Genomic DNA, 25,207 nt, shown 5'->3' with positions numbered 1-25,207 from the left:
TGTTCTGTCCAGAAAACGTTAGCAGTTTTATGGCTAGGGAGCCTGGTATAGTATGTCAGCGCTGTTGGGGAAGGTGGTCAGGAGCCAAATATTAGAGCTCTTTTGTATGCCTTGCAAAGAAGTTTTGTTTACTTTTTAAACGTGGACAGTGGGGAATCTTGGAAGAGGTTTTAGTCAGAGCATTATCACATTTGGAAGAGTTCATGTTTTCTCCTTACTTTTAACGAGTTAGCCTATTTGGCACTCTTAGTTCTTGAACTTAGTTTTGAACCTTGTTCTCCCCAAAGAGAGCTTTTTTCCTTCTTCTTATATTAAGAAAGAAAAAAAAAAAGTTCTGCAGATATTATTAGAAGCCAGGAATCTCACAGCAATTTACCTGCCTACTGTTTAGCAGTGAGTTTGAATATGAGTAGTATAAAATGTTATTACTTTGTCTTTAAAGCCTGCTCATAGTTAATAGGTTTTCATATTTAGCCAGTTATCTCCTATGTAGCCCATAACGCGCAGCTTATCAAAGCTCAGCTTTTAGTTCCTAATCATCATTGTTGTCGTTATTTTGTTATTGTAAGAATATAGGCTGAATCCACTGTGGCAAGGCATTTAAAAATTAGTTATTTTGAATAGTAATATATTCAAATGGTATGAAAAAATATGCAATAAAAAATCTCCTCCTCAATTCTGCCCATCACCTACCCAATTCCCTTTTCTGGAGACAACCACAGTTATTTATTTCTTTATATTCTTCCAGAGATACTCTGTGTATCTATACAATCAAGTACATTTTATGTGTTCTTACTCCTCTCCCTTACTTTATACAAATACTGTATAGTGTATGTGAAACATTGTTCTGTACCTTGCTTTTTGTTCATTTAACAGTACGTTTTGGAGGTTGTTCCATATCAGTCCATAAAGAGCCTCTTCGATCTCTTTTTTAATAGCTGCATAATATAACATAGGATGAAGTTAGCATATTTAACTAGTTTCTCATTTCATGTTTATTTAGGTTATTTTCAGACTCTTGCTGTTATAAGCAAGATTGTGGCAAATGGCCTTGATACATGTTATTTCACATGTGTAGGATATGCCTGTAGGATCAGTTTCTAGAAGTGGAATTTCTTGTTAAAAGCTGTGGGTATTTATAATTTTGGTATAATTTTGGAAAATAGGGATATTTACATGCATTGAAGCTATGGGATTTTGTAAATTTACCCACAGTGGAATCTCACTTCATAACCAATGGAGATCTGAGAAATAAATTCGTAATTGCTATGATACTAGTGAAATCCTTAAAATTTTCTTTTTTATTTTGCAGGTATACAAAACTAGGATATGCTGGAAACACAGAACCACAGTTTATCATCCCTTCCTGTAAGTATTCTTTTAAGCCACAAGCTGATTTAAAGATCTTTTTCTTAATCGTTAAAGTAAAAGATAATTATTTCTGGCACTGTGTAAGATTTTAGTCCTTTAAAAACACAGTTTGCTAAGTGTGACCTCATTTGCACACCTCTCACCATTCATTTTAGCTGTTTAGTTCTTCATTTGCCAGATCTACCAAATGTCTCTTTTTAAAGACAAAAATGAATGAACTGAAAATCACACAATTTTCTGCTTTGAGGATATTTCTGTTAACAGTTTGTGGGTGTAACTGTTCAGTAGTGCATCCTCTATTGCACACCTATGAAGACTATTCTTTGGTGTGTGGACATGATTGCTGTTTGCCAGACTTGTGTTTATTGACGTCCCTGCTGAAAACCCATGTTTCAAAATAAGGATGGCATCTCATTTTTAGAAATGTTGAGCTGTTTTCTAATATTTTATAACCGTACTTACATTGTTTTTGTTCTATCCTCTGTTAACTTCACTTTAGCCTGACCATCAACTTTCAGTAGTTTGTCTTTCAGTAATTATTTATTTATTTATTTATTAAAAAAAATTTTTTTTAATGTTTATTTTTGACAGAGAGAGGGAGAGAGAGAGAGAGGGCATGAGTGGGGGAGGGGCAGAGAGAGGGAGACACAGAATCAAAAGCAGGCTCCAGGCTCCGAGCCGTCAGCACAGAGCCCAACGTGGGGCTCAATCCATGTGGGATCTCGACCCCGAGATCATGACCTGAGCCAAAGTCGGATGCTCAACTAACTGAGCCACCTAGGCGCCCCAACTTTCAGTAGTTTTTTAAAAAATACTCTTCACACTTGGTTTGTTAACACTCTTATTTGTTAGCATTGATTATGCATCTGGTTTTGAATGGACATACTTTTGTACTTTTGACTTTCAAACATATAAAGTACCCTGATCTACTTGTCCTACTGCCAAATCAAAACTTTAACAATATCAGGTGAAAAATCTTTTGAGCCATTGCTTGGTGGTGCTAACTCCTGGAGTGTCACTAGTCTTACAAAGTAGTATTTGTGTGACTGTTTGAATATTTTTGTGTAGTATATTCTTATTTATTAAAATAAGGAAATGGGAAAATAAACATGCAGGAGACTAATGAAACAGGTTAGGTTTCAGATCAGTGAAGTTGAGAACATGGCAGAAATTGCCAAAAATGCAGATCTTTAGTCTCTAGTTGGCACTAATTGGTCATGAATAGGTCAGTGGTTTTGTAATTAATATGGCAAGAACAAAATTCAATGTGAAATATGAGAAGTACATTGTTAAAATTGTAGTTAAGAGGGGAGCTTTTATATTTATATGTATACATATGTACACATACATTCATATAAATACATATATGTATCTTATTTTTTAGCTCTCCACTGACAAACCTGTTTGACTTTGTACTTGTGATACACTTTTGGTATACTTAGCTATGAATTGATTATGTAAGAACTTAGGCTTACTACCAAGAGGTACAAACTTCCAGTTATAAAATAAGTAGGTCATGGAGATGAAAACTACAGCATAGGGAATATAGTCCATAATATTCTAAATAGCATTGTATGGTCACAGATGGTCGCCACTTAGCCTGGTGAGCACTGAGTAAGGTGTAGAGTTGTTGAATGAGTATGTTACATGCCTGAAACTAGTAAACATTTTATGTTAATTATACTTCAATTAAAAGGGGAAAAAGAGAATTTAGGCTACTACCTAAATCTAATTTTTTAATACATACAATGGATTTTAGGTGACACTGATGAAATCACTCATTCATGTGACTATAGTGATCTTAGTTTGGTGGTACTATTGTCTTTTCCTTATGTTTTATTCATACATGTTTGTTGTCTACACTGAAGGACAGGTTTGCTTTTTTTTACTCTTTCCTCGCATTTATGTATCAATATACTGATTGTTGTTTATTTCAAGAATTTGGTAACAAATATTGGCTTTATTGCCCACTAATATGGATAATACTTTTGTGGTCTAGTACCTGACTTAGTTATATTTGAGTTTAGTGTTAAACCCTTTCGTATTTTTATATCAGTGTCCTAAGGCTGCCATAACAAAGTTCCAAAAACTGGGTGGCTTAAAACATCAGAAATTTATAGTTTTGGAGGCTAGAATTCCAAAATCAGGTTGTCAGTAGGGCCATGATCTTGCTGACAGCTCTAGGAGAAGAACCCTCTTAGCTGCTTCTTCTAGCTTCTGACGTTTGCTGACAGTGCTTGTACACGCATCACTCCAGTCACATGGCTGTCTTCTCCCGATGTGTCTTCACATTGTCTTCTCTCTGGCTGTGTCCAAATTTCCTTTTTTATAAGGACACCCACCAGTCATGTTGGATTAGGGCCCACCCCAATAATCTCTTTTCAACTCAAAAGACCCTCTTTCGAAAAAGGTCACATTCTGAGGTACTGGGGATTAAGACTTCAACATACTTTGGGGAAGATATTCAACCTATAAAATGCTGATTTTGTTATTTCATAATTTATAATCTTTTATAAGGTATTGTGATTAAGCATTTATTTCATGAGATTACTGATTTTCTTTTCCTTTTTTTTTTTTTTTTTTAAATCTTAAGTGGACGTGTTGTCTTTGTTGGAGACCCATCTTTGGAACCTTAGGATCTCATCATCATTGTACCCATTCCCTATTTTGTCTCTTTGCCAAAATATGCAATTTTAGTTTTCGTTGTCTTTCTTACGAGAAGTTGTAGCGTGTTAAAAATCCATTTCTGTACTGAAAGAAGATTTTTGATTTTGGAGTTTTTTACATCCAGTTTTAATGCTGCAAGTCCAGTTTTTATAATCAGATACAGCCAGTTGCCACTGATGAGCATGGATATTTGATTTGGAAAGCCTGTAGATTTGGTTCAGAGTTATTTGCATATATCTTTGTTTTTCAGGAAACTTGTAGTGAGCCATCTGGATGTCTATGGACATTATAAATAAATTACTAGAGAAGCTTTCTAACATTTTGAAGGAGTAGACTGGATTTAGACTATCTTTCCTTCAGTATTTTCTACCCATCTTATTAAGAATATAATTGTTATTAAATGAAAGTATAACAGTTGAATGCTTGATCATTTTAAGTACATGCAGATAATTATTTTGAATGAATGCTTAACTTGAAGGGTTCAGAAATTTATATGTTAATTAAGAAATATATAGATTTTAGGTCAAGAACTGTGGCTGGGTTTCTGGAATTATTTAAGGGGAATGTTGTGGATTTTACTTAAATGATTTGAAATTTCCCTTTGTGGGATTAAAGTTTAACAGAACCCTGTGCCAGTGTTATATTTAAATTTTTTTTATTTTTTATTTTTGAGAGAGCGCAAGCCAGGGAGGGACAGAGAGAGAGAGGGACAGAGGATCTGAAGCGGGCTCTGCACTGACAGCAGCTAGCCTCATGTGGGACTTGAACTCACGAACTGTGAGATCACGACCTGAGCCGAAGTTGGACTCTGAACCAACTGAGCCACCCAGGTGCCCCCAGTGTTATATTTAAATTGCCAGTCCATAATAGTGCAAATAGGAAGAAAGCTTTTGAAAAAAAATTCCCCTTCTGTTTTCCTGTTTTCATTTGTTAGTGTTTTTCATTTTTTTTCTTTCTGATTATCCATTAAACATATGTTGACTTGGTGGGATTATAATCTTGCTCAAATCAGAATAGATACTACATAGTTTTAAAAAATATAACTGAAACATTCCCACAACAGTACTTCTACTTATGGCTTTTACACTTGAGGCCTTGTCTCTGGATGGAAGTTGAGATTTCATTGTGTTAAATTAATTTTGTCATTGATTTCTTAAATGACCTTTGTGCTCTGCTTTGACAATTTAAGTATGTTAGGTCATGTTGTGTTTAATAATACTTTATAATAATAGAAATATAAGTTAATATGTCTCATTTGAGAAAAGCAAATTTTCACATGTATAAATAACTTTTATTTTTAAGGTATTGCTATTAAGGAGTCAGCAAAAGTGGGTGATCAAGCTCAGAGGAGGGTGATGAAAGGTGTTGATGACCTAGACTTCTTTATTGGTGATGAAGCAATAGAAAAACCTACATATGCAACGAAGGTATATTTTTATGATTTCTATAAATAAATAATACATTTTTTAAAAATGAGTTTGCTCAGTGATTGTGCCATCTAGAATTTTACTCAATTATAGGCCTAATACCCTCAACCACTTTAGTGTAGAAATTTCTTCTTCCTTGAGGCTCCTCCCAAACTTGCTTTGTTTTTTCCTCCTGAGAGGAAAATTTTTACCCATTCAAATGAGCAGTATTTACTTTTCCGTGCCACTAGACCTCAGAGCCATCAATGTGAGTGGCTTTCTCTTACTACCATAGTGCTGCATCCATGTCTTTCCCATCTTCAGACTCACACTATTTCTCTCTTGAAGCTTATGTCACCTGGAAATGCCTCTCTCTTTTCCTCTTGTTCTTTTTCCTTTTCTCGTTCCTGACCCTTCTTTCTTTCCCTTTTAATTGAGGTATAATTTCTATATAGTAAAATAGGTAAGTTTTCATTTTGTAGTCTAAAAATATTGTGATCATAATCCTAAAAGTTTAGTGTATAGAGCAAATAAATCTAGTGACCCACCTGCTTTCCTTGTACCTACTCCACACTGTTACCACCCCTGCCCACACTGAAAGGCAAACACCATTGTGACCTTAATTTTCTTATTTTTTAGATGCTGACTTTGCCTTATTTGCACATTTTTTTGCACATTTCTTCTGTACCTTTTATTCCCTTCTGATAATTTATTCACTAATGAACAATGAACAACTACTGTGTGTAAAACCCTAAGTGCTAAGAGTACAATGGTAAATAAGAAAAAATGGCTTCCCTGTCTTCAAGGCTAGTATAATGTGGTGGAATGGAAGACATTGAAGAAATAATTACAAGTGTTATGAAGGTTAGAAAAAGGAAAATACAGGATGCTTTGGGAATATACATCAGGAGTAGCTTACCTGGTTTGTAGATTTTGGAAAGACTTTGAAGAATATATCTTTTCAGCTGAGGCTTGAAGAATAAAACGAGTTAGATGAATGAATTGTGTAGCAAGATTGTTTTAGGCAGAGACTGTAATATTCAGGAAGGCTTGGAAGTATGAGGGAGCTTGGAATTGAACAACCAGTGTGCCTGAAGCATAGAGAATAAAGTGGAAAGAAGTGAGGAGGCTGGTTATATAGGCCAGGACAAGATGGTTGGAAGTATTGTTAGGCCAGACATGTTAAAGGATTTAAACTCTGTCCCATGGACAACATTAATGGGTTTCAGTAGAGGAATAATGTTAGTGACTAAAAGTACAAATATTGAAGTCTCTATGCTTACACTGGAACTCTATGCTACTTTCTTGCTTTGTGGTATCATTCAGTAACTTAAGCTTTCTGAGTTTCAGTTTCTTGATTTATAAAATGGGAATATTTTTGGTACTTCAGGATTGTTGGAAGGTTTGATGAGATAATGCATATAAAGCAATTGTTAACAGGGTGGTGCTTTGTTCCTAACGAATGAGCACTATGTGTTAGCTGTTTTTATTATTTGGGAACACAGCATGATTCTGGGAAGGCCATACTGTAGAGGAGACAAGGAATATTAGTGATTGGACTACATTTGATGGCAGTGGGGATAGACAGAAACAGATTATGTGTGTGTGTCTCTCACACACATACTTAACTTCTGTTATGGAAAACTTCATATGTATAAAAGGAATAGAAAGGAATATAATGAACCCCCACATACCAGCTCCACAAGTTTGGCAGTTATCAACCCATCACCAACCTTGTTTGATCTGTATCTTCCCCCCCCCCTCCGATTATTTTAAGGTAAATCTCACATATTGTTTCACCTACAAATACTTCTCTCTTAAAGACTTTTAAAAATATAAATATCACACCTAAATACAGTGTGCACTTTGTTAATAATATCTGAAATCTAATAAGTACTCACATTTCCCTGGTTATTTCTTATCTTGGTTAATCTGTTTGAATCGAGTTTTAAACAAGGTCTACTCCTTTGATTTGGTTGACAGGTTGCTTAGGTCTGGGGTTCTTTTCTGTGTGTGTGTGTGTGTGTGTGTGTGTGTGTGTGTGAGAGAGAGAGAGAGAGAGAGAGAGAGAGAAAGTGAGTTCTTCTTTCCTTTATGGAAAAATTTTGGTTATTTGTCTTGTTAAATGTCACACTTTGTGGATTCTGATGATTACATTCTTCTGTCACTTAACATGATCCTCTGTTTTCTATGTTTACTTCTTTGTTGTAAAGTATTAAATATAGAAGTCTGATTAGATGTGTGTAAGTTATGTGGGGTGTGTGTGTGTGTGTGTGTGTGTGTGTGTGTGTGTGTGTTTGGTTTTTTGTTTTTTTTTTTTGTTTTTTTTTTGCCAAGAATAAAAACGTGGATACCTAAGGAGTAGTAGGGAATGATTAACAAGATATTGGTGGTAAACAGTACTTGAGGATAGTTCCCAGCTCCTGGATAGTCTCCATGCCCTTTATTTCTTGAGATTGAGACTATTTGAGGAGAAACACTTTGGACTGGGGTGGTTTAGGGAGGAGAGGGTAAGTTTAGTTTTGCATGTGTTGTGTTTGAGGTGCCTGAGAAACATCTTATACATTGTTAGGCAGTCAGGTACTTGGCTTTTGGAGCTCAAAAACATGATAGCTAGAGACAGATGTTTGGAAAGTATCTACTCTAGAAAGGATGAGATTACTTAGGGGAGTGTACTTGGGAAGAGGCCCAGGATGTACCGTTTAGATTTGTATAGAAGAGGGAAAGCCTACAAAGGAGACCGAGAAGCTGTGGTTCCAGAGACTGGGCTAGATAGGAAGGAATATAAACAGTGTGGAATGCTGCCAAGGTATCAAATAAGCTAGAGCCCATATATTATTTACTGTTGTTAGCTACAGGGATGTCATTTGTAACCTTAAGAATAGTTTTAGAAGAGTGAGAACCCAGTGAGGCTGGGTTCAGGTAGGTTGGATTGTGAATATTAGGCCAGGAAAAAAATGACAGTAATAATTCATTGGGGTTTGTCTGTGATTGGGAGCCAGAGATAGATGAATAGACAAGTTGTGGGACTAAGAAGAGATGTTTAAATGCTAATGTGAAAGAGCCATTAGAAAAAGGTGTAAGTAACAGGAAAGATGACTAGGTGACTTTCTTAGGTGACTAAGAAAGATAGGGATGGCATCCAGAGCACAGATGATGTAATTGATATGGGTGGGTTTTTTTTGGGGGGGGGGTGGGTCTCTTCACTTACAAAAAAGTGAAAGAGAAACAAGGGTCAGTATGGAATCAGTTTTATAGATTTGGTGGAAGGAGGTTGGATTCCTGACTTGGCTTCTGCCTTCTCTGTGAATGAAGTACATGGTGACATCATCTCTGCTGCCCAGGGAGTTGGGGAAGAATACATGAGTGATAGATAGGGAGAACATTTAAAATTATCATTGTGAAGAGTGAAGATAAACAGAGTAGGGAAACAAAGGCTTGCCAGGCAAAGTTAGGTATAGAATTGAGGACGCAATTATGAATACTTAGTTTTATCCACCTAGTTATGTATGTGTCTTCAGTATAGTCAGCATTCTGGGTATAGGCACATTTAGCAAAGGGTTATGCTAGGTTAGGTTTTGATAGATGGAATGACAAAAGGAAATATGAGTAGTCAAAGTGATGGGACATAAAATCTAAACCGTGTGTGTGTGTGTGTGTGTGTGTGTGTGTGTGTGTGTGTGTATGTGTGTGTGTGTGTGTATTTGGGGAGGTTTGATAACTAGGGAATAATTACCAGAGCCAGTGAACTACAAGTCTTATTGTGATGAGCAATATAGTGGGCTGCTGGAGTATTCCAGAAGAGGTTATGATCAGAGAGGGATATACTTGGATTCCAGGAATTTAGAGATGATAGTGATACCAAGATCTAAACTGCAGCCAGAATGGAAAATAAATCTTTGAAGGTGATGAAGTCAGTGAGCTAAGAGGCCAGAGTTTCTCTGCACTGATTCTGTTCTCTTAAACACATTTTCAACACATTTTCTTAAACACATTTTCAAATGCTACAAACAAACCAAAACAATAAAACTTCTTTCAGTCTTTATTCCTACTCCTTTTCCTCAGCCTTTTAGAGCTATCATTTTCCTCATTTTCCTCTTTCCTTTTAAAACCAAACTTCTTATTTAGTCTCATTATTTGAATGCAGATTATTGTTAAACTGTTTGTTAATCCATTAGTATATAATAATCTTTATCCTTCTTAGTTTGTCTGTCAACAGGATAGCTCTGATAATTCTCTTCCTAACATAGACTTTTCTATTTTATTCTTACTTCCCCCGCCTTTGCCTTTAATCAAATGTGTTATTTCCCATGTGCTTTCCCTGATTCTTATCTATCTATCTATCTATCTATCTATTTAAAAATATTTGTTTTTGAGAGAGGGACAGAGTATGAGCGGGGGAGGGGCAGAGAAAGAGGGAGACACAGAATCCGAAGCAGATTCTAGGCTCTGAGCTGTCAGCATAGTCCGACATGTGGGGCCCCAACCCATGGACTGCAAGACCGTGACCTGAGCTGAAGTTGGAAGCTTATCTGACTGAGCCACCCAAGCTCCCCTCTTATCTAGGTGATCTCATGCACTTCATTCCCTACGACTACAGCCCAGATCTCTGCTTCCAATTCCTTGACCGTTACATTTCCAACTACCTGGCTCTCAAGTTTAATATATCCAAAACAAAATTCATTACATATATATTCTGCCCTTGCTTATTCCAAGACAATATGGAACACAACTTTTGTATCTTGATTAATAGACCCTCTCCAATCTGACTTCAGAACGGAAACTTGTTGATACATTTGAGTTTGTTCTCATTCTTATTGACAGAAATCTTCAGTATGGCCTAACATCATCCATACCACAATTGGGGCTCTTATTCTTTCTTGCTTGATTCTTTTAAGATGAATTTCAGCTTTCCCAATGCTGCACTAATGATGTTTCTGAAAATCAAAGCTGTTCTTGTCATTGCGCTGCTTAAAAATTGCCACTGATGAACTATTTCTTATAGAATAAAACACAAATACATGGTAAGTAAATGCAGTTTTTGAGAATCTGGTATCCTTCATCTAGAACTGATTTATCTCTTTATACTTCCTCTCCCCAAGCCTTTTGATAACTGCAGTGTTTGTATATTATGTAGTGTTTGTATATATCTTTTCTATTCTGTCTACATGTTTTCCCTCTGCCCCCCAAAAAACAGTATTGACAAGGTTGCTCCTTTAAGACCCAGCTTAGATTATGACTTCAGTCATAAAGGAATAGGAGGAGCCTTTCTGTTTTCCTTCAGAAGCCAAGTTGGTCACCTTGTGCTAGATACTTTACTTCTTTAAGATCTTACAGTGTATTATTTGTATCTGTTTCTTTCATTAGGCTGAACTTGTGGGCAGGATGGTCATGTCCTCAGCATTTTTGCCAGTGGTTCACATTAGGTGCACAATAATACATGGCTAATAAATGAATAAGCTCTTAGAACATTGAAATATGTAAACTTCCAGTAATGTTATAAGATGAATGATGTAGTACATTCATTTCCCTTCCCTAAAGCAAACTGAAGAGTACTTCTTTTATTTCAAATTTTAATTTAAATTCTAGTAGAAGTCATTTTATAAGTATAATGACTAAAAAAGTAAAGTGCTGGAGTGAGATGTGAACATTAGGGATTAATAGATAAGAGGTTTAATGATTAAGTAAATAACTATGGGATGTTTACTTGTTCATACAATAGTTCAGCCTTAGGTATTGAGTGCGTACTGTGTACATGGAACTGTTTGTTTATTTTTTTGTTTACTTTCTGTTATGTGTATTTTTAAAGTTTTTTGCCTAAAATTTTAATTTGCTTAAGAAATTCCTTATATATTTATAACACTAATCTTTTGTTATATATGTTGTGGAACTATTATTGCAGAGGTTCACAAACTTTCTCGGTGCTCTCAGTGTCTCAGTAAGATTTTTTACTATGCCATCCACCACCTAGACAAAAAGAAATACCCAGCAGTTGTGTTTATTAAGTAGCTAGTGCTAAGCAGCTAGTAGCCATTTGAAAAAAATAAGACACTATTCAAAAGGAAAATATTTTTATTTAATTGTCAAATAATCACAGTTAACTGTTACGATGCATGTGCTTGTTAGGCACTTCACAACTTTTCATTGCCACCCTCATTTCTTATTTGGGGGGAGGTACTTGGTTTTTATAATAGCAACTGCTGGCAACCCAGCTTCTCAAAGAAGTGATGTTACTGAAAGGAATATAGAATGATCTAATGTTGAAACTGAACTACCTTGAACTAGTAGATATGCAGTGTCAAACTGATTTTGAGTATCATTGTATTTCCCTGGAAAATTTTAAATATGTTGTGGTGTCTTTGTGAATTTGCAGCAGTACCCTCGGACTCTGTTTTAAAGCATGGTTCTGTACAAATATCTATAACTTTTAAAATAAAATTTAACATGCTTCATTTATGATTATGCTGGCTTTATACATACCAGCTGTGTTATATATATTAGGCACACAACAAATATTTGTGAAAGAGCTAACAAATTATAAATTAAGGAAACTTTAATCAACTATACTACCATAGACTTTAGTTTTAATGGGTTATTTTCCCATTATTACAAGATTTTCAGAAATTGAGAAAGACCAGTACAGTGAACTTTTATCTAGATGTAAGAGTTTTTAGCATTTGACATATTTGCGTTATTTTAATTGAACCATCTAAAAATAGGTTGTAGCAATAATTTCATTGATCTCTAAATAGTTAAGTTTGTGTCTCCTAAGCATGATCTACATACACTCATTAAATCACACCTAAAAATTTCTGTCCTGATTTAATATTACCTTTTTTGGGTAGTTATATTTACTTTTGATATTAATACGATTTCATTTGTTTTGTGTTTCGTTTTAATAGTGGCCAATTCGCCATGGTATAGTTGAAGATTGGGACTTGATGGAAAGGTTTATGGAACAGGTGATCTTTAAATATTTAAGGGCAGAACCAGAAGACCATTATTTTCTTTTGGTAAGTGCAAATTGTAATTTCATCAGGGATATTTTTGAAAAATGCTGAGAATGTTTTCATGACATCTGTACTCAGTAGGGCATAGTTTCTTATTACATTGCCATATACCTAAGAGACTTTGTTATAAAGTTGTATGGTCTTTAAGATCATCTAATTCTGAGTTCCACTAGAGTTGTAATATGTTGAGACACCAAGAGTTAGGTGCTTTACAAAGTTTTCATAATTAATATTTAATTCTTACAGTAGGAACTATAAGTAAGGTTCAAAACAAATTAGAAATAAGGCACTTTGCTTTTGTTCTTTTCTTTTTAGAGTGTGTGTGCGTGTGCAAGCAGGGGAAGAGGGGTGGGGGCAGGGGAGAGAATCTTGAGAATCTTAAGCAGGTTCGACATGGGGGCTCCATTCCACGACCTGAGCCTAGGTAAAGAGTCAGATGCTTAACCGACTGAGCCACCCAGGCACCTCACTTTGTTTTTTTAAATAACTAGTCTGATTATTATTTATTAATAATTCTTGACAACAGAAATACAATATAATTTACTTTTAAACTTTTTTCTTATTTTTATCAGTGCAACACATGTTTTTAGCTTAAAAAATCAAGTGGTATAAGATTTAAAATAAAAAGATAGTATTCTCCTTCCTCACCTTTCCCAGTCTTTGATTCATGTTCTCTTGAGACAAACACTTTAAATTTTTAAGAGTTTTTTTTTGTGTGTGTGCTAGTTATCACATAAATTTAAACATGTTTTCTATTTCTTGTTTATTTGAATATTAGACACTACCTACTAACTACCTAGTAGGAAAGATGAGGCTTTTATTCTTTTCCTCTTATCCCCCTTCTGTTAACACAAAGTCCCTATCTTCTCCCCCTCCCTGCAGTGTGGTTATATCATAATTTTTGGTAAATCAGTATTCTGTATTTTACTATGGTAGTTTGTGAATATTGTTTATGGGTAGACCATAAACAAAGTTGAAAGAGCTTTACAATAAATATCCACATGTACACAACCTAGACTCAAGTATTTTTTTTATAATTGCTTTATGATAGCTATTAGGTTATTCATCATTCCATCTTATTATTTATTTATTTATTAAAGTTTATTTATTTTGAGAGAGAGTGAGCATGTGTGTGGATGCAGAGAGAAAGGAAGAGAGAGGAAATCCCAAGAAGGCTCCGCACCATCAGCACAGAGCCCAGTGTGGGGATCCAACCCATGAACCGTGAGATCATGACCTGAGCCGAAATCAAGGGTTGGATGCTTAACTGACTGAACCACTCAAGCACCCCAATCTTATATTTGTAATTACTTCACAATGAGTTGTAGATGGAGTAATTTCACCCCTAAGTACATTAGCATGCATATCATCAAATACAGTTCATTATTTGTTTACAGTTCTTTTATATAACATTCACATGCTATCAAATGCACAAATCTTAATTCTACCATTCAGTGTATATTGACCAGGCATTGGCAGACTTTCTCTGAATAACTTGCAGCTACTCAGCTCTGCTGTTGTAGCAGGAAAGCAGTGTCAGAAAATACTTATATGAATGGGTATGGCTGTGTTCCAATAAAATTGAATTTACAGAAACAAGTGGTGGGATGGATTTGTCTTACAGGATACATGATGTAGTTTACCCATTGTCTGGTTTTGACAGATGCATACATCTGTGTAACCTAAACCCTTACCAAGATATGGAACATTACTATCAGCCTGGAAAGTTTTCTGATGCCCTTTCCTGATTATTTCCTGCCCCTCTTCCCTGGAGGCAACCACTGTTCTGATTTTTTCCAGCGCAGATTGGTTTTGCTTATATTTGAGTTTTGTATAAGTGGAATTTTACAAGATGTGCTCTTTGGTTAAGACTTAATTCAGCATAATCTTTTTTTTTAAGCTAATTAATTAATTATTATTTTTTTTAACATTTTATTCATTTTTGATAGAGACAGAGCACAAGTGGGGGAGGGGCAGGCAGAGAGGGAGACACAGGATACGAAGCAGGCTCCAGGCTCCGAGCCATCAGCACAGAGCCTGATGTGGAGCTCTAACTCACAAACCACCAGATCATGACCTGATCCGAAGTTGGACATTTAACTGACTGAGCCACCCAGGTGCCCCCAGCATAATCTTTGAGATTCATCCACATTGTTGTAAATACCAGTAGTTTGTTGTTGGATCATATTCTATTGTATGACTGTGCCTTACTATCCATTTTCTTATTGATGATTACCTGGGCTGTTTCCAATTTTTGATTATTATGCATATTTTGGTTATTGCGAACTTTCTTTTTAAGTGTGTATTTTGAGAAAGAGAGTGAGCGTGTGTGAAAGAGTAGGGGAGGGGCAGAGAGAGAGGGAGAGAGAGAATCCCAAGCAGGATCTGTGCTCAGCAGAGCTGGACATGAGTTTATGACCTGAGCTGAAATCAAAAGTCAGAAGCTCAACCTACTGAACCACCCAACTGTCGCTGCGAACATTCTTATACAAGTTTTTTTGTGGACATGTTTTCATTTGTCTTGTGCAAATACCTAGATATGGAATTGCTGTGTCATGGGGTACATGCATGATTGGTTTTATAGGAAACTTTCAGAACTTTTTCCAAGGGGTTCTACCTTTTTGCACACCCACCAGCAATGTGTTAGCAATCTGGTTGTTCTACATTCTATCCAACATTTGGTGTCAGTCTTTTTAATTTTAGCCATTCTGGTGGGTGTGTAAGAGTTCTCATTTTGGTTTTAATTTGCATTTTCTGATGACTAATGATGTTGAGTACTTTTTCATGTACTTATTAGCTATTTGTATATTTTCCTTGGGAGATCTTCTGATTATATTTTATTTTATATAGAATTTCTGTTTTTCTTGGAGTTTATAATTTAACTGCCTTGGTTTTTTTTTAGTGTGCTTAATTTTCTATGTACCTGTCTTTAAATTATCTCCAAATCCTTGAACATGTTCCAAAACTCCTCTAAATAAGTTTAATCATATCAAGTAGTTTAGCTATTAAAGGGTTTACATGTGTAAAAAGTCTACTCTTAGTCGACCTTTTTCTTTAAAAACTTTATAGTGTTTTTTTTAAATTAACAAAAAGATTTAATTTGCAATGAATTTGAATTTTATCTATCTTTCTCTTTGTAATATGTGTTCTTGAAATTTAAGGAATCATTCTTACCTCAAGATCAAAAAGATAATTCTTTTGTACTTCTGAAGTTTAAAAGTTTTGCCTTTCAGTTTCAATATTTGAGATAACAAAAAGAATTGTCAAATCACATTCAGAAGAATTAGAGGTCTTGCCCAGTTTCAAGCTTTAATAATGTAAATGATTTAAGTAGTCATGAGGCATAGGTGAAACATGAAGTCCAGGAATGCAGGTAACTGTTTCCTCAGTCCACTCTTGACTTAGGATGTGTTCTGGCCAAGACTTAATCTGCAGGTTTCTAAATGATGTATGTGGTCACAAAAATGGAAGAGAATACCGTAAACATCGCCATTTTATTTAAAAAAAAAAAAAATTAACATTCGTTTATTTTTGAGATAGAGACAGAGCACAAGCGGGAGACAGGCAGAAAGAGAGGGGAGACACAGAATCCGAAGCAGGCTCCAGGCTCCGAGCTGACAGCACAGAGCCCAATGCTAAACTGATGAACCGTGAGATCATGACCTGAGCTGAAGTCAGATGCTTAACTCACTGAGCCACCCAGGCACCCCTACCCATCTCCATTTTAATACTCTTAACAGTTTTATGACTTCTATAACATTTTCCAAGAAGCCATGCCATAAATTTGTAGAATCTTGGCTTACTTATTATAGTTGTAAATAGATCAGGTACATCCTGCTGAAAACATTACATGGGTGAGAGTTCTTCCACCAGCAGATAGGATTGGTATGTCTCCCTGGAGGTCTGTCTTTACCCTTTCACAAGATGATTTGACTGGGTCTCCTTTCTCTCTCATTCCTTTTATCAGTGCTTAATGGTGTGACATAAGGAGTCAGTTTCTTGTGTGAATAACTATATTGTTTTCATATATGCCTAGATCTGCTTGAAATCTTTATATAGTTTTTCTTTGGTCTGTATGTCTATCTTTGTATACCTGCAAGTTTAATTAAAAGACTTTTAAATAAAATGACATAAATTATTTCTTATTTAAAAATTGTCTATAAAGTTATGAAAATAATCTGATCTTGTCTATTTAAAATGTTTAATATTCAATTTAATAGACTGAACCTCCACTGAATACTCCAGAAAACAGGGAATATACTGCTGAAATAATGTTTGAGTCCTTCAATGTTCCAGGCTTGTACATTGCTGTGCAGGTAAGCAAGTTCATAAGTCAAAATAAGCTTTTCTCTTAAATTTTAATCTAAGGTTTAATTCACTGTTAAAAAATACATATTTTTCATAACCTCAAAGCATGCCATAGTTCTTTCCTGAATCAGTAATTTAGAAATCATAGGAAATAGAGTTAATCAGCAAAAGAGAAATGTTGAAGGAAGTAAGTTGATGAACTTTAGATAATTCAAAGCTTTCATGGGACAGAAATAAGGGAACTAATATTTATATTATTATCAGTATCAGGAACTTTATATACATATTCATTTATCCTTGAAACATTTGTTGTGTCCTTTTTTCAGTTTGTTTTGATTGACTTACTGCTAGGTATATTGGACCATCTTCTTTGTGCCCTTCTGCTTTCCATGTATCAGAAATCCCTGTAGTATTTTATTGAACTTACTTTGTAAGTGTATCTTCATGGAATGGCTTCTCTCCTACCCTTCAGGATCACAGCTCACCTCTTACTTGTTTTTTAACCCTGTAGTGAATGTGATGCCTAGCATATCATAAATGTTTAGTAAGTATGTAAACTATTGTGTAGTTCTCTTAGGTCATGATGATTATGGTGTGTGATCCTGTGCTAAAATAGGAGGATGGCCTAGATAACTTTCTAGGTCCCTTTCAGCTATTATATTGCAAGTAGGTAAAATAAAGCCAGTTTAGCTCTCTTTTTAATTATTGGCTGTGTATCTTGTTTGAAGCTTGGATTGTATGAAATTGAGTTTTTAAACAATGAACTAGCTGTGTTAGTTTCTTTATTTGTAAACTTAAAAAAAAAAAATTATATCTTTTTGCCCATGCTAGTATTTTGCATTGAAAAACGCAGTCCCCTCAACTTTGTTTCCTGATTAACTCATAATATGTAGAAGAGTATAATGGCTTTTTCTATGGTTAAATAACTTGTTACATATTTCTAAATGCACGCAGCACTTAGAAAATTTGGAGCTAATCTTACGATAGAGGTACTTGTTTATAGCCATCTGTGTATGGAATAACGAGTGATTGGGTGTTTGTGTATTTCTTTACCTTCCTTACACTTTGTGGTTTGTGTATAGGCTAGCTCATATAAACATAGTTTAAGTCCTTGCATTCTTAGTACTGTGATATCTCATGTTAGTCTTCCCATTTTGCGGGGTTTAGGAGAAAAATGGCTCTTGTTAAAACATGGAATATTTATGAACATGCCCCTGAAAGTAAATATAAGCCTGTAAATTAGTAGGATGTGAATAATTTTATTGCATAATGTAAATTAATTTTGTGTATTTTCTTTCCAAAGATACTGTAGTTGACCATTCAATAGCACGGGTTTGAACTGCATGGGTCCACTAATCTGTGGAGTTTTTTTGATAAATCTAGTAGAGTACTGTAAATGTATTTTCTCTTCCTTACAATTTTCTTACATTTTCTTTTCTCTAGCTGCCTTTAGTATAAGAACACAGTATACAATATAACACACAAAATCTGTGTTAATCAACTTTTTAGGTTATTGGTAAGGCTTCTGGTCAACAGCAGGCTATTAGTAGTTCAGTTTGGGGGGAGTTAGAAGTTATATTTGTATTTTCAGCTGCTTGTGTTGGAATGGTCAGTGTCCCTAACCTTGTATTGTTCAAGAGTCAGTTGTACATTTAAAATTGTAGTACTCCATTGAAATAGTTTTTTTTCTGTTAACTCTTTGCCCTTGTTTCTATTTTTTTGTTTGTCATAATCTGTGTGTGTGTGTGTGTGTGTGTCTAAGGCTGTTCTTGCCTTAGCTGCATCTTGGACCTCAAGACAAGTAGGAGAACGGACATTGACCGGTACAGTAATAGACAGTGGAGATGGTGTCACTCATGTCATTCCTGTGGTAAGAATATTTTACAGTTACCAAATAGGACATCAGATAACACATCTGGCAGAAATAAATTATATGAATTAATACCACTTTTAAAAAATTCTAAATGTTGCACTTTAAAAATTTGGTCATTTGTTCAGCTATAGCTATATTTTGCTCAAATTAATATTTAAATTCTGTAAACAAATTTAAAGTCTTTTTGCTATAGGTTTGTACTATAATTAGAAAATGATTTTAAAGATATTAGAAATTATTTCTAATTCATAATTAGCAAATGTTGGAGTAACTGGAATGGGAATATATTATACCTTTCTTTTCTTAGACACGGAATTCTGTTTTCTGGTTTGGATATGTCTGTGTGTGTATGTTAGCTACTTGATAATCTCTCTTTTCCTTGATTAACAGACTTGAGCTGGGTGCGTAGGTTAACTAAATAGTTTATAAGCTCATGGCTGTTAATAATTTTGGGAAATTATTCATTTATTCTTTAAAATTCTACACCCAGTGGTGGGTCTTGAACGCATGACCCCGAGATCAGGAGTCACATGTTCTACTGACTGAGCCAGCTAAGTGTCCCGGAAAGTTATTTTATTTTTTGAATAAAAAGCTCAAGTTATGATTGTACTTTGTGGTTTGGATTTAGTAAGGCATATTAAGAAAAATACATCAGATTGTATTGTTTGTCAGAGATAGCATTTTTTCTGCCAAGGCCTTTGTGCTTCCAATTCTTAATGACAAATTCGGGTTTTTATTGTGCCTAATATATTGAAAATGACTACTTGAATTCATACTTGATAATATTAGATGGGTATACACAGAAAACAGCTTTTCAAATAATGTTTATATTATATTAAATATCCTGTTTGGGATGAAATTATTTCGGGACTTTTATGTCTTCATTATTCTCATTCCTATTTTTAATGGATCAGGCATCCTCTGTTGAGGATAACATCCTTGGGTTGACTTAGATTAGATGTTATAATCCATTCTCCCAATGTCATAATAGTTTTAGTAATAATTGTCCCTTTTTTAGTATCGGCTTTCTTGAGATATAATTTATACACCATACAGTTCACCCATTTCAAATGTATAATTCAGTGTTTTTTTGTATATTCAGAGTGCATCCATCACCGCAGTCAATTTTAGAACACTTTTATGACTCTGAAAAGAAATGCTCTGTCCATTAGCAGACTCTCTCCCTGATCTGGCAATCACTCACATACTTTCTGTCTCAATTGATTTGCCTGTTCTGGACATTTCACATAAATGGAGTCCTAAACTTTGTGGTCTTTTGTGACTGGCTTCTTTCATGAAGCCTTAGGTTTTCAAAATTCCTCCAAGTTGTAGCATAGATAGTACTTCATTTATTATTATTGCCAAATAAGATTTCATTATATGGCTACACCATATAATATTTCATTGTATGGCTATATCACTTTTTTTTTTTTTCCATTGGGGGATATGTTAATATCTTGGATATTGGAATGTGTCCAATATTTCATTTTTTTTTTTTATAGTTGGTGTCACAGTTTTCTTTCTTAGTGGTACATAGAGCTTCTTAAGATTTTCATTTTAAATTCTCATTTGAACCTCAAAATCTATAATGTAGGTTATAGTACCTTTTGAGGACCTCAGTTTACCCATTAAAAGATGAAAATAAATGAACTGCCTAAGATCACCAAATAGTAGGCTGTGGAACTAGTAGGTGAACTGGTTCTGATTCACCCAGATCTGAAGATCTATGAAATTAACCAGTAATGTCAGTATCTTGATAATTAATATTCAAATAGAAGTTATGAACATGAATAAGAGTGAATTTTTATAAGGATATTAAGAATTGGATGTTCCTGTTTTTGTACTCTTTTCCTTCTTTTGAATTAATGGAGTATTTTTTTAAATCTATTTTGTTTTCTTTATTGACTTATTAGCTATGTTCTACTTCGTCATTGTCATTTGCTTGTTTTTGGTGGTGGTTGCTCTTGCGTTTATAATAAATATCTTTAACTTATAATCTAAGTACAAATAATGTTCTGATGTTTTATAAGTAGGTACTGTGTACAACAGTGTACTTCTCTTTGGAATTATAATTGTCACTTACTTTACTTCTACCTGTTATAAATTTTCACTATGTTATTAATTTGTTTCATTGTAAATAGTATATTAGTTTTCTTAAGGCTGCTGTAACAAAGTACCAGAATGAGTGGCTTAAACAGTAGAAAATTAATATTTGCCCAGATGGAGGTAATAAAGTCTGAGATCAAGATGTTGGCAGGGTTGATTTCTTCCGAGGCTTCTGTGTCTTCTATCAAGATGGCCTAATTTTCTCCATTTATCTGTACATGGCTTTCCTGTGTGTCTGTGTCCTAATCTCTTCTTTTAAGAACATAAGTCATATTAGATTAGGGCCAACTCTAATCATCTTACTTTAACTTAATTACCTCTTTAAAGTCCCTGTCTCCAAATACAATCACACTGTGAGGTATTAGGGGTTAGCACTTCAACATAAGAATTTTGGGAGAGGCGGGACATGTCAGCCCATAACAAGTTGTCATCTTTAAAAGAGATCTTGAAAAAGGTAAGTTTCTTTTATATTTATGCACTTACCATTTCCAGTGCTGGTTTCCTTTGTGAAGGTCCATATTTCCGTCTAGCCTAATTTTTTTCTGCCAGAATGATGGCGATGGCCTTTAGCATTTCTTAAAAGTGCTGGTCTACTGACTATGAACTCTTTCAACTTATATACATCCTTTGAAAAAGGACTTTGCCTTCATCTTTGAAAGATACTACTTGGTATAGAATTTTAGGTTGATAGCTTTTTACTTTTAGTATTTTAAAGATGTAATTCTACTGTCTTTTGGCTTACATTGTTTGTGAGTATAAGTCTGCTGTTATTCCTAAGCTCGTTTCTTTGTAATGTTTCTTATTTGTCCAGCTGCCTTCAAGATTTTCTCATAATATATTCCTGGTTCACTAGTTTTTAGTAGTTTGTGATGTACCTAAATGTATTCTTTTATTTTTTCCATTTCTTCTCCTTGAGGTTTTTAGAGAGAGAGTGAGAGAGCAAGCAAGCATGTAGGGCAGACAGAGAATTCCAGGCAGGCTGTGCCGTGGGCACAGAAACAGATGTGGGGCTGGAACTCATGAATTGAATGGTTCATTCTTGTCCTCATGTTCACTTTTTTTATTATTAGAGCAGATAATTTAATTTGCTCTAATCACATTTAGCATATATATATTTTTAATGCTGTTCTTTTTTAAATGTTTATTTTTGAGACAGAGAGAGAGAGCATGAGCAGGGGAAGGGGAGACATACACACACACACACACACACGTACACACAGAATCTGAAGCAGGATCCAGGCTCTGAGCTGTTAGGAAAGAGCCTGATGTGGGGCTCATGCTCACCAACCATGAGATCATTACCTGAGCTGAAGTAGGATGCTTAACCAACTTGAGCCACCCAGGTGCCCCTAGAGTATTTTTTATTTCAGATATTTTATTTTTCATCATAGAAGTTCTCTTTGGGTCTTTTTTATCTTCCCTTTCTCTCTCACTCATGTTTCCATTGATCTTCTTGTTCATGTGGAATATATAATTGTTTCAGTGTTTTTGTCTATCAATGCCATTATCTTTTGTATTTCTGTTGCTTTCTCTTTTGATGATTCTCCCAGTCAGGGTTGTATTTTCCTCTTTCCTTGCTTGATTATAATTTTTCATTAGGTACCATATACTTACATTGCTGTGTCCTGGGTTTTGGGGGCTTTTTAAAATATTTTGAGATTTCTTTCCTGGAACCCAATTAAGTTACTAGGAATCATTTTGATCCTTTTAGGAGCTCCTTTTAAGTGTTATTGAGCAAGTCCAGAACAGTCTTTTGTCTGGTTCTACTCTATCCTCACTCTTGAAGAAATACCCTTCTGTGGACTCTACTCAATGCCTTGTGTTTGAGATCTTTAAACTCTGATTAATGGGAATGTAGACTATTCCCAGTTATGCAAGAGCTTTGGAGATTATTTTGTCCCCTCCTTTCTAGAGGTTCTTTCTTTGGTCTTGATGGTTTCCTAACATGAATATGGTGATTATTAGTCAGCTTACGTGTTACTTTTCACATCTCCAAAGCTGTGTCAGTGCAGCTCTTTCCACTTCAATAGTTTGACTTGCAAACTGTAGCCGTCTTGACCTTCCTGAAATCGAAATTCCATATCCTCAACTTAATGAGACTCTGGCTCTGCTTGGGTTCTCCCTCCTGTTACTGCTGCGTGGGCACTTTTCTAGGCAATGAGATGGGATGTTCATAGCATTCATCTTGTTTGTTTTCTCTTCTCATGGGGAACACTGCCCTACTCTGCCTGTTGTTCATTCACTGTCTGTAAACCTTTATTTCATATAATTTGTCCTGTTTTTTCTTTAAGGTGAGAGGATAAATCCAATCACTAATACTCTGCCGTGCCCAGATGAAGACATCCCTAATATTCTTTGTTAATTAAATTTAATTTTGCTACATTATTCTTTGTACCTCTGGCTCCTATCAGAAAATTTGGATTCATTGTATAGAACTTAATTATTTGGCATTATGATGATTGCATTGAATGCCTCAGCCTTGTGAAATTGGTACCTACTTCAGTAGGAAAAAAGATAGTTTGTAGACTATAAATTTCCTACAATGTTGTCTAAACTGTTCACTGATAATATAAAAGGTTTTAAAAATAATTTTCTATCTGGTCTAATATCAAAACATTTAATACTTCTGAAATTCATTGTTTGTGCTGTTCAGTCATTTCACTCTTGGTTATAAACTCTTACCAGTAAAAGAATAGTTCTGAGTTGCTGACCATTCTTGTTCATAATATCTGTATAGTACTATAAATTATGTAATAGAGTATTGTGAGGAATACACTTGAGGAATAAAGACTAGAAGAATTCTCCTGGGATAAAGCAGTACTTGAGAATATAAATACACTAACTTGAGAACCTAGTTTTATTATAATGGTTATTTGTGTTATATTAATCTTGAAATCACTGAAAGTAAACTTGAGACTTTTTTTTTCATCTAGGCCGAAGGGTATGTGATTGGCAGCTGTATTAAGCACATTCCAATCGCAGGACGAGATATAACATATTTTATTCAGCAGTTGCTGAGAGACCGAGAAGTAGGAATCCCTCCAGAACAATCCTTGGAAACTGCTAAGGCAGTAAAGGTACAAAATAATGATGAGTGTGTAATTCATTTAAAAATTAAAGTCAAATTTACAGTGTTAACATGAGAAACTATTAGATGAAGAATAGTACTTAAAAAACCCTTTGCAAATCATTACTCTTAATTATGTATGTGTTTTCTGTGTATTTCTTGTAAGGAAATTTTGGGGAATTATCGGCCTTGTGCCTGTTGTCTCCACATTTCACATTTGAGTCAAGAACATTTGACTTTAGCATACATTTTTGTGATTATTCCCCATAGTAAAACTCATTAGTTCACTTCAGAGTCCTCGTATCTTAGTTTCTTCACTGAATTCTTTATTTTATTTTATTTTATTTTATTTTATTTTATTTTATTTATTTATTTTTTTCAACGTTTATTTATTTTTGGGACAGAGAGAGAGCATGAACGGGGGAGGGGCAGAGAGAGAGGGAGACACAGAATCGGAAACAGGCTCCAGGCTCCGAGCCATCAGCCCAGAGCCTGACGCGGGGCTCGAACTCACGGACCGCGAGATCGTGACCTGGCTGAAGTCGGACGCTTAACTGACTGCGCCACCCAGGCGCCCCGAATTCTTTATTTTAATCCTAAGAGTTTTCTGTTGCAAAATTTTTTTTTTTAATGTAATTGTTTCATTTGTCTATAGAATATAGGTTTGGCTCCAGTGATATGGCAAATAGAAACGTGTAAAGGCTATGTAAGGTGTTACAATATGTGTCTTACATAAGTCTATCAGTGCTTTATGTAAACCATCAAAATATTTAGCATTGCTTTTTAAATTTCTCACTTGCCAGCATACCTAAACAAATTTCCGTGGATTTCTCCTTTGTTTTCAGTATGTGAAAGTAAAACTGCCCCAGCAGAAATAACTATTTATTGCCTATCTGCATGATTATAGGGTTTCTGTCACTCGTCAGAGGTCAGGAATGAAAATGAATTTACTGTTCCTAATTACTAAATGGCTAAAATTACTAAATTACTAAATGGCTGCCAAAAGACGCCAATGGTGGCATCGAAATTAAATGTGTAAAAAAATTAATATGAACATTACTGCTATAGCATCTTCGGGAAGTCTTTGGAATTTAAAAAAATGATACGAGCACCAGTGATTTAAATCTAGAGAATACTAATGCTCAGTGTGAATGTCTTTTAAAACTTATTATTTCCATGTAATTCCTACTTCCAAGGTTTGGAGAAAGAAGACCTACGGTAACATAATCAAATTGTCCTTTGTTTTTCAGTCCTTTTTCCTTTCATGTCTTTTGGTTATTAGTAATAATATTTGTAGCTATTGCAGATTAGGATTCTTGATGTGCAAAAATATATGAAGTGTGTGGTTTTTTTTTAATCCTTTTTTTTTTTTTTTTTTTTTTTTTTTTTTTTTTTTTTT

General features: G+C 34.8%; 1 protein-coding gene across 1 annotated transcript in view; it reads left to right on the top strand.

The window, feature by feature from the left end:
• Nucleotides 1-25,207, top strand: part of ACTR3 (actin related protein 3) — a 66,061-nt gene that overhangs the window by 26,833 nt on the left and 14,021 nt on the right. The window contains exons 2-7 of the mRNA XM_040474888.1: nt 1,313-1,368; nt 5,341-5,465; nt 12,347-12,457; nt 16,675-16,770; nt 18,525-18,632; nt 23,675-23,818. Coding sequence (XP_040330822.1) covers nt 1,313-1,368; nt 5,341-5,465; nt 12,347-12,457; nt 16,675-16,770; nt 18,525-18,632; nt 23,675-23,818 — 640 coding nt within the window. The remainder of the gene's footprint in view (nt 1-1,312; nt 1,369-5,340; nt 5,466-12,346; nt 12,458-16,674; nt 16,771-18,524; nt 18,633-23,674; nt 23,819-25,207) is intronic.

This window comes from Herpailurus yagouaroundi, unplaced genomic scaffold, assembly GCF_014898765.1.
Source record: "Herpailurus yagouaroundi ecotype Mexico unplaced genomic scaffold, PumYag 140, whole genome shotgun sequence".
Taxonomy (NCBI): domain Eukaryota; kingdom Metazoa; phylum Chordata; class Mammalia; order Carnivora; family Felidae; genus Herpailurus; species Herpailurus yagouaroundi.
This window is presented reverse-complemented; position numbering and strand designations above follow the sequence as displayed.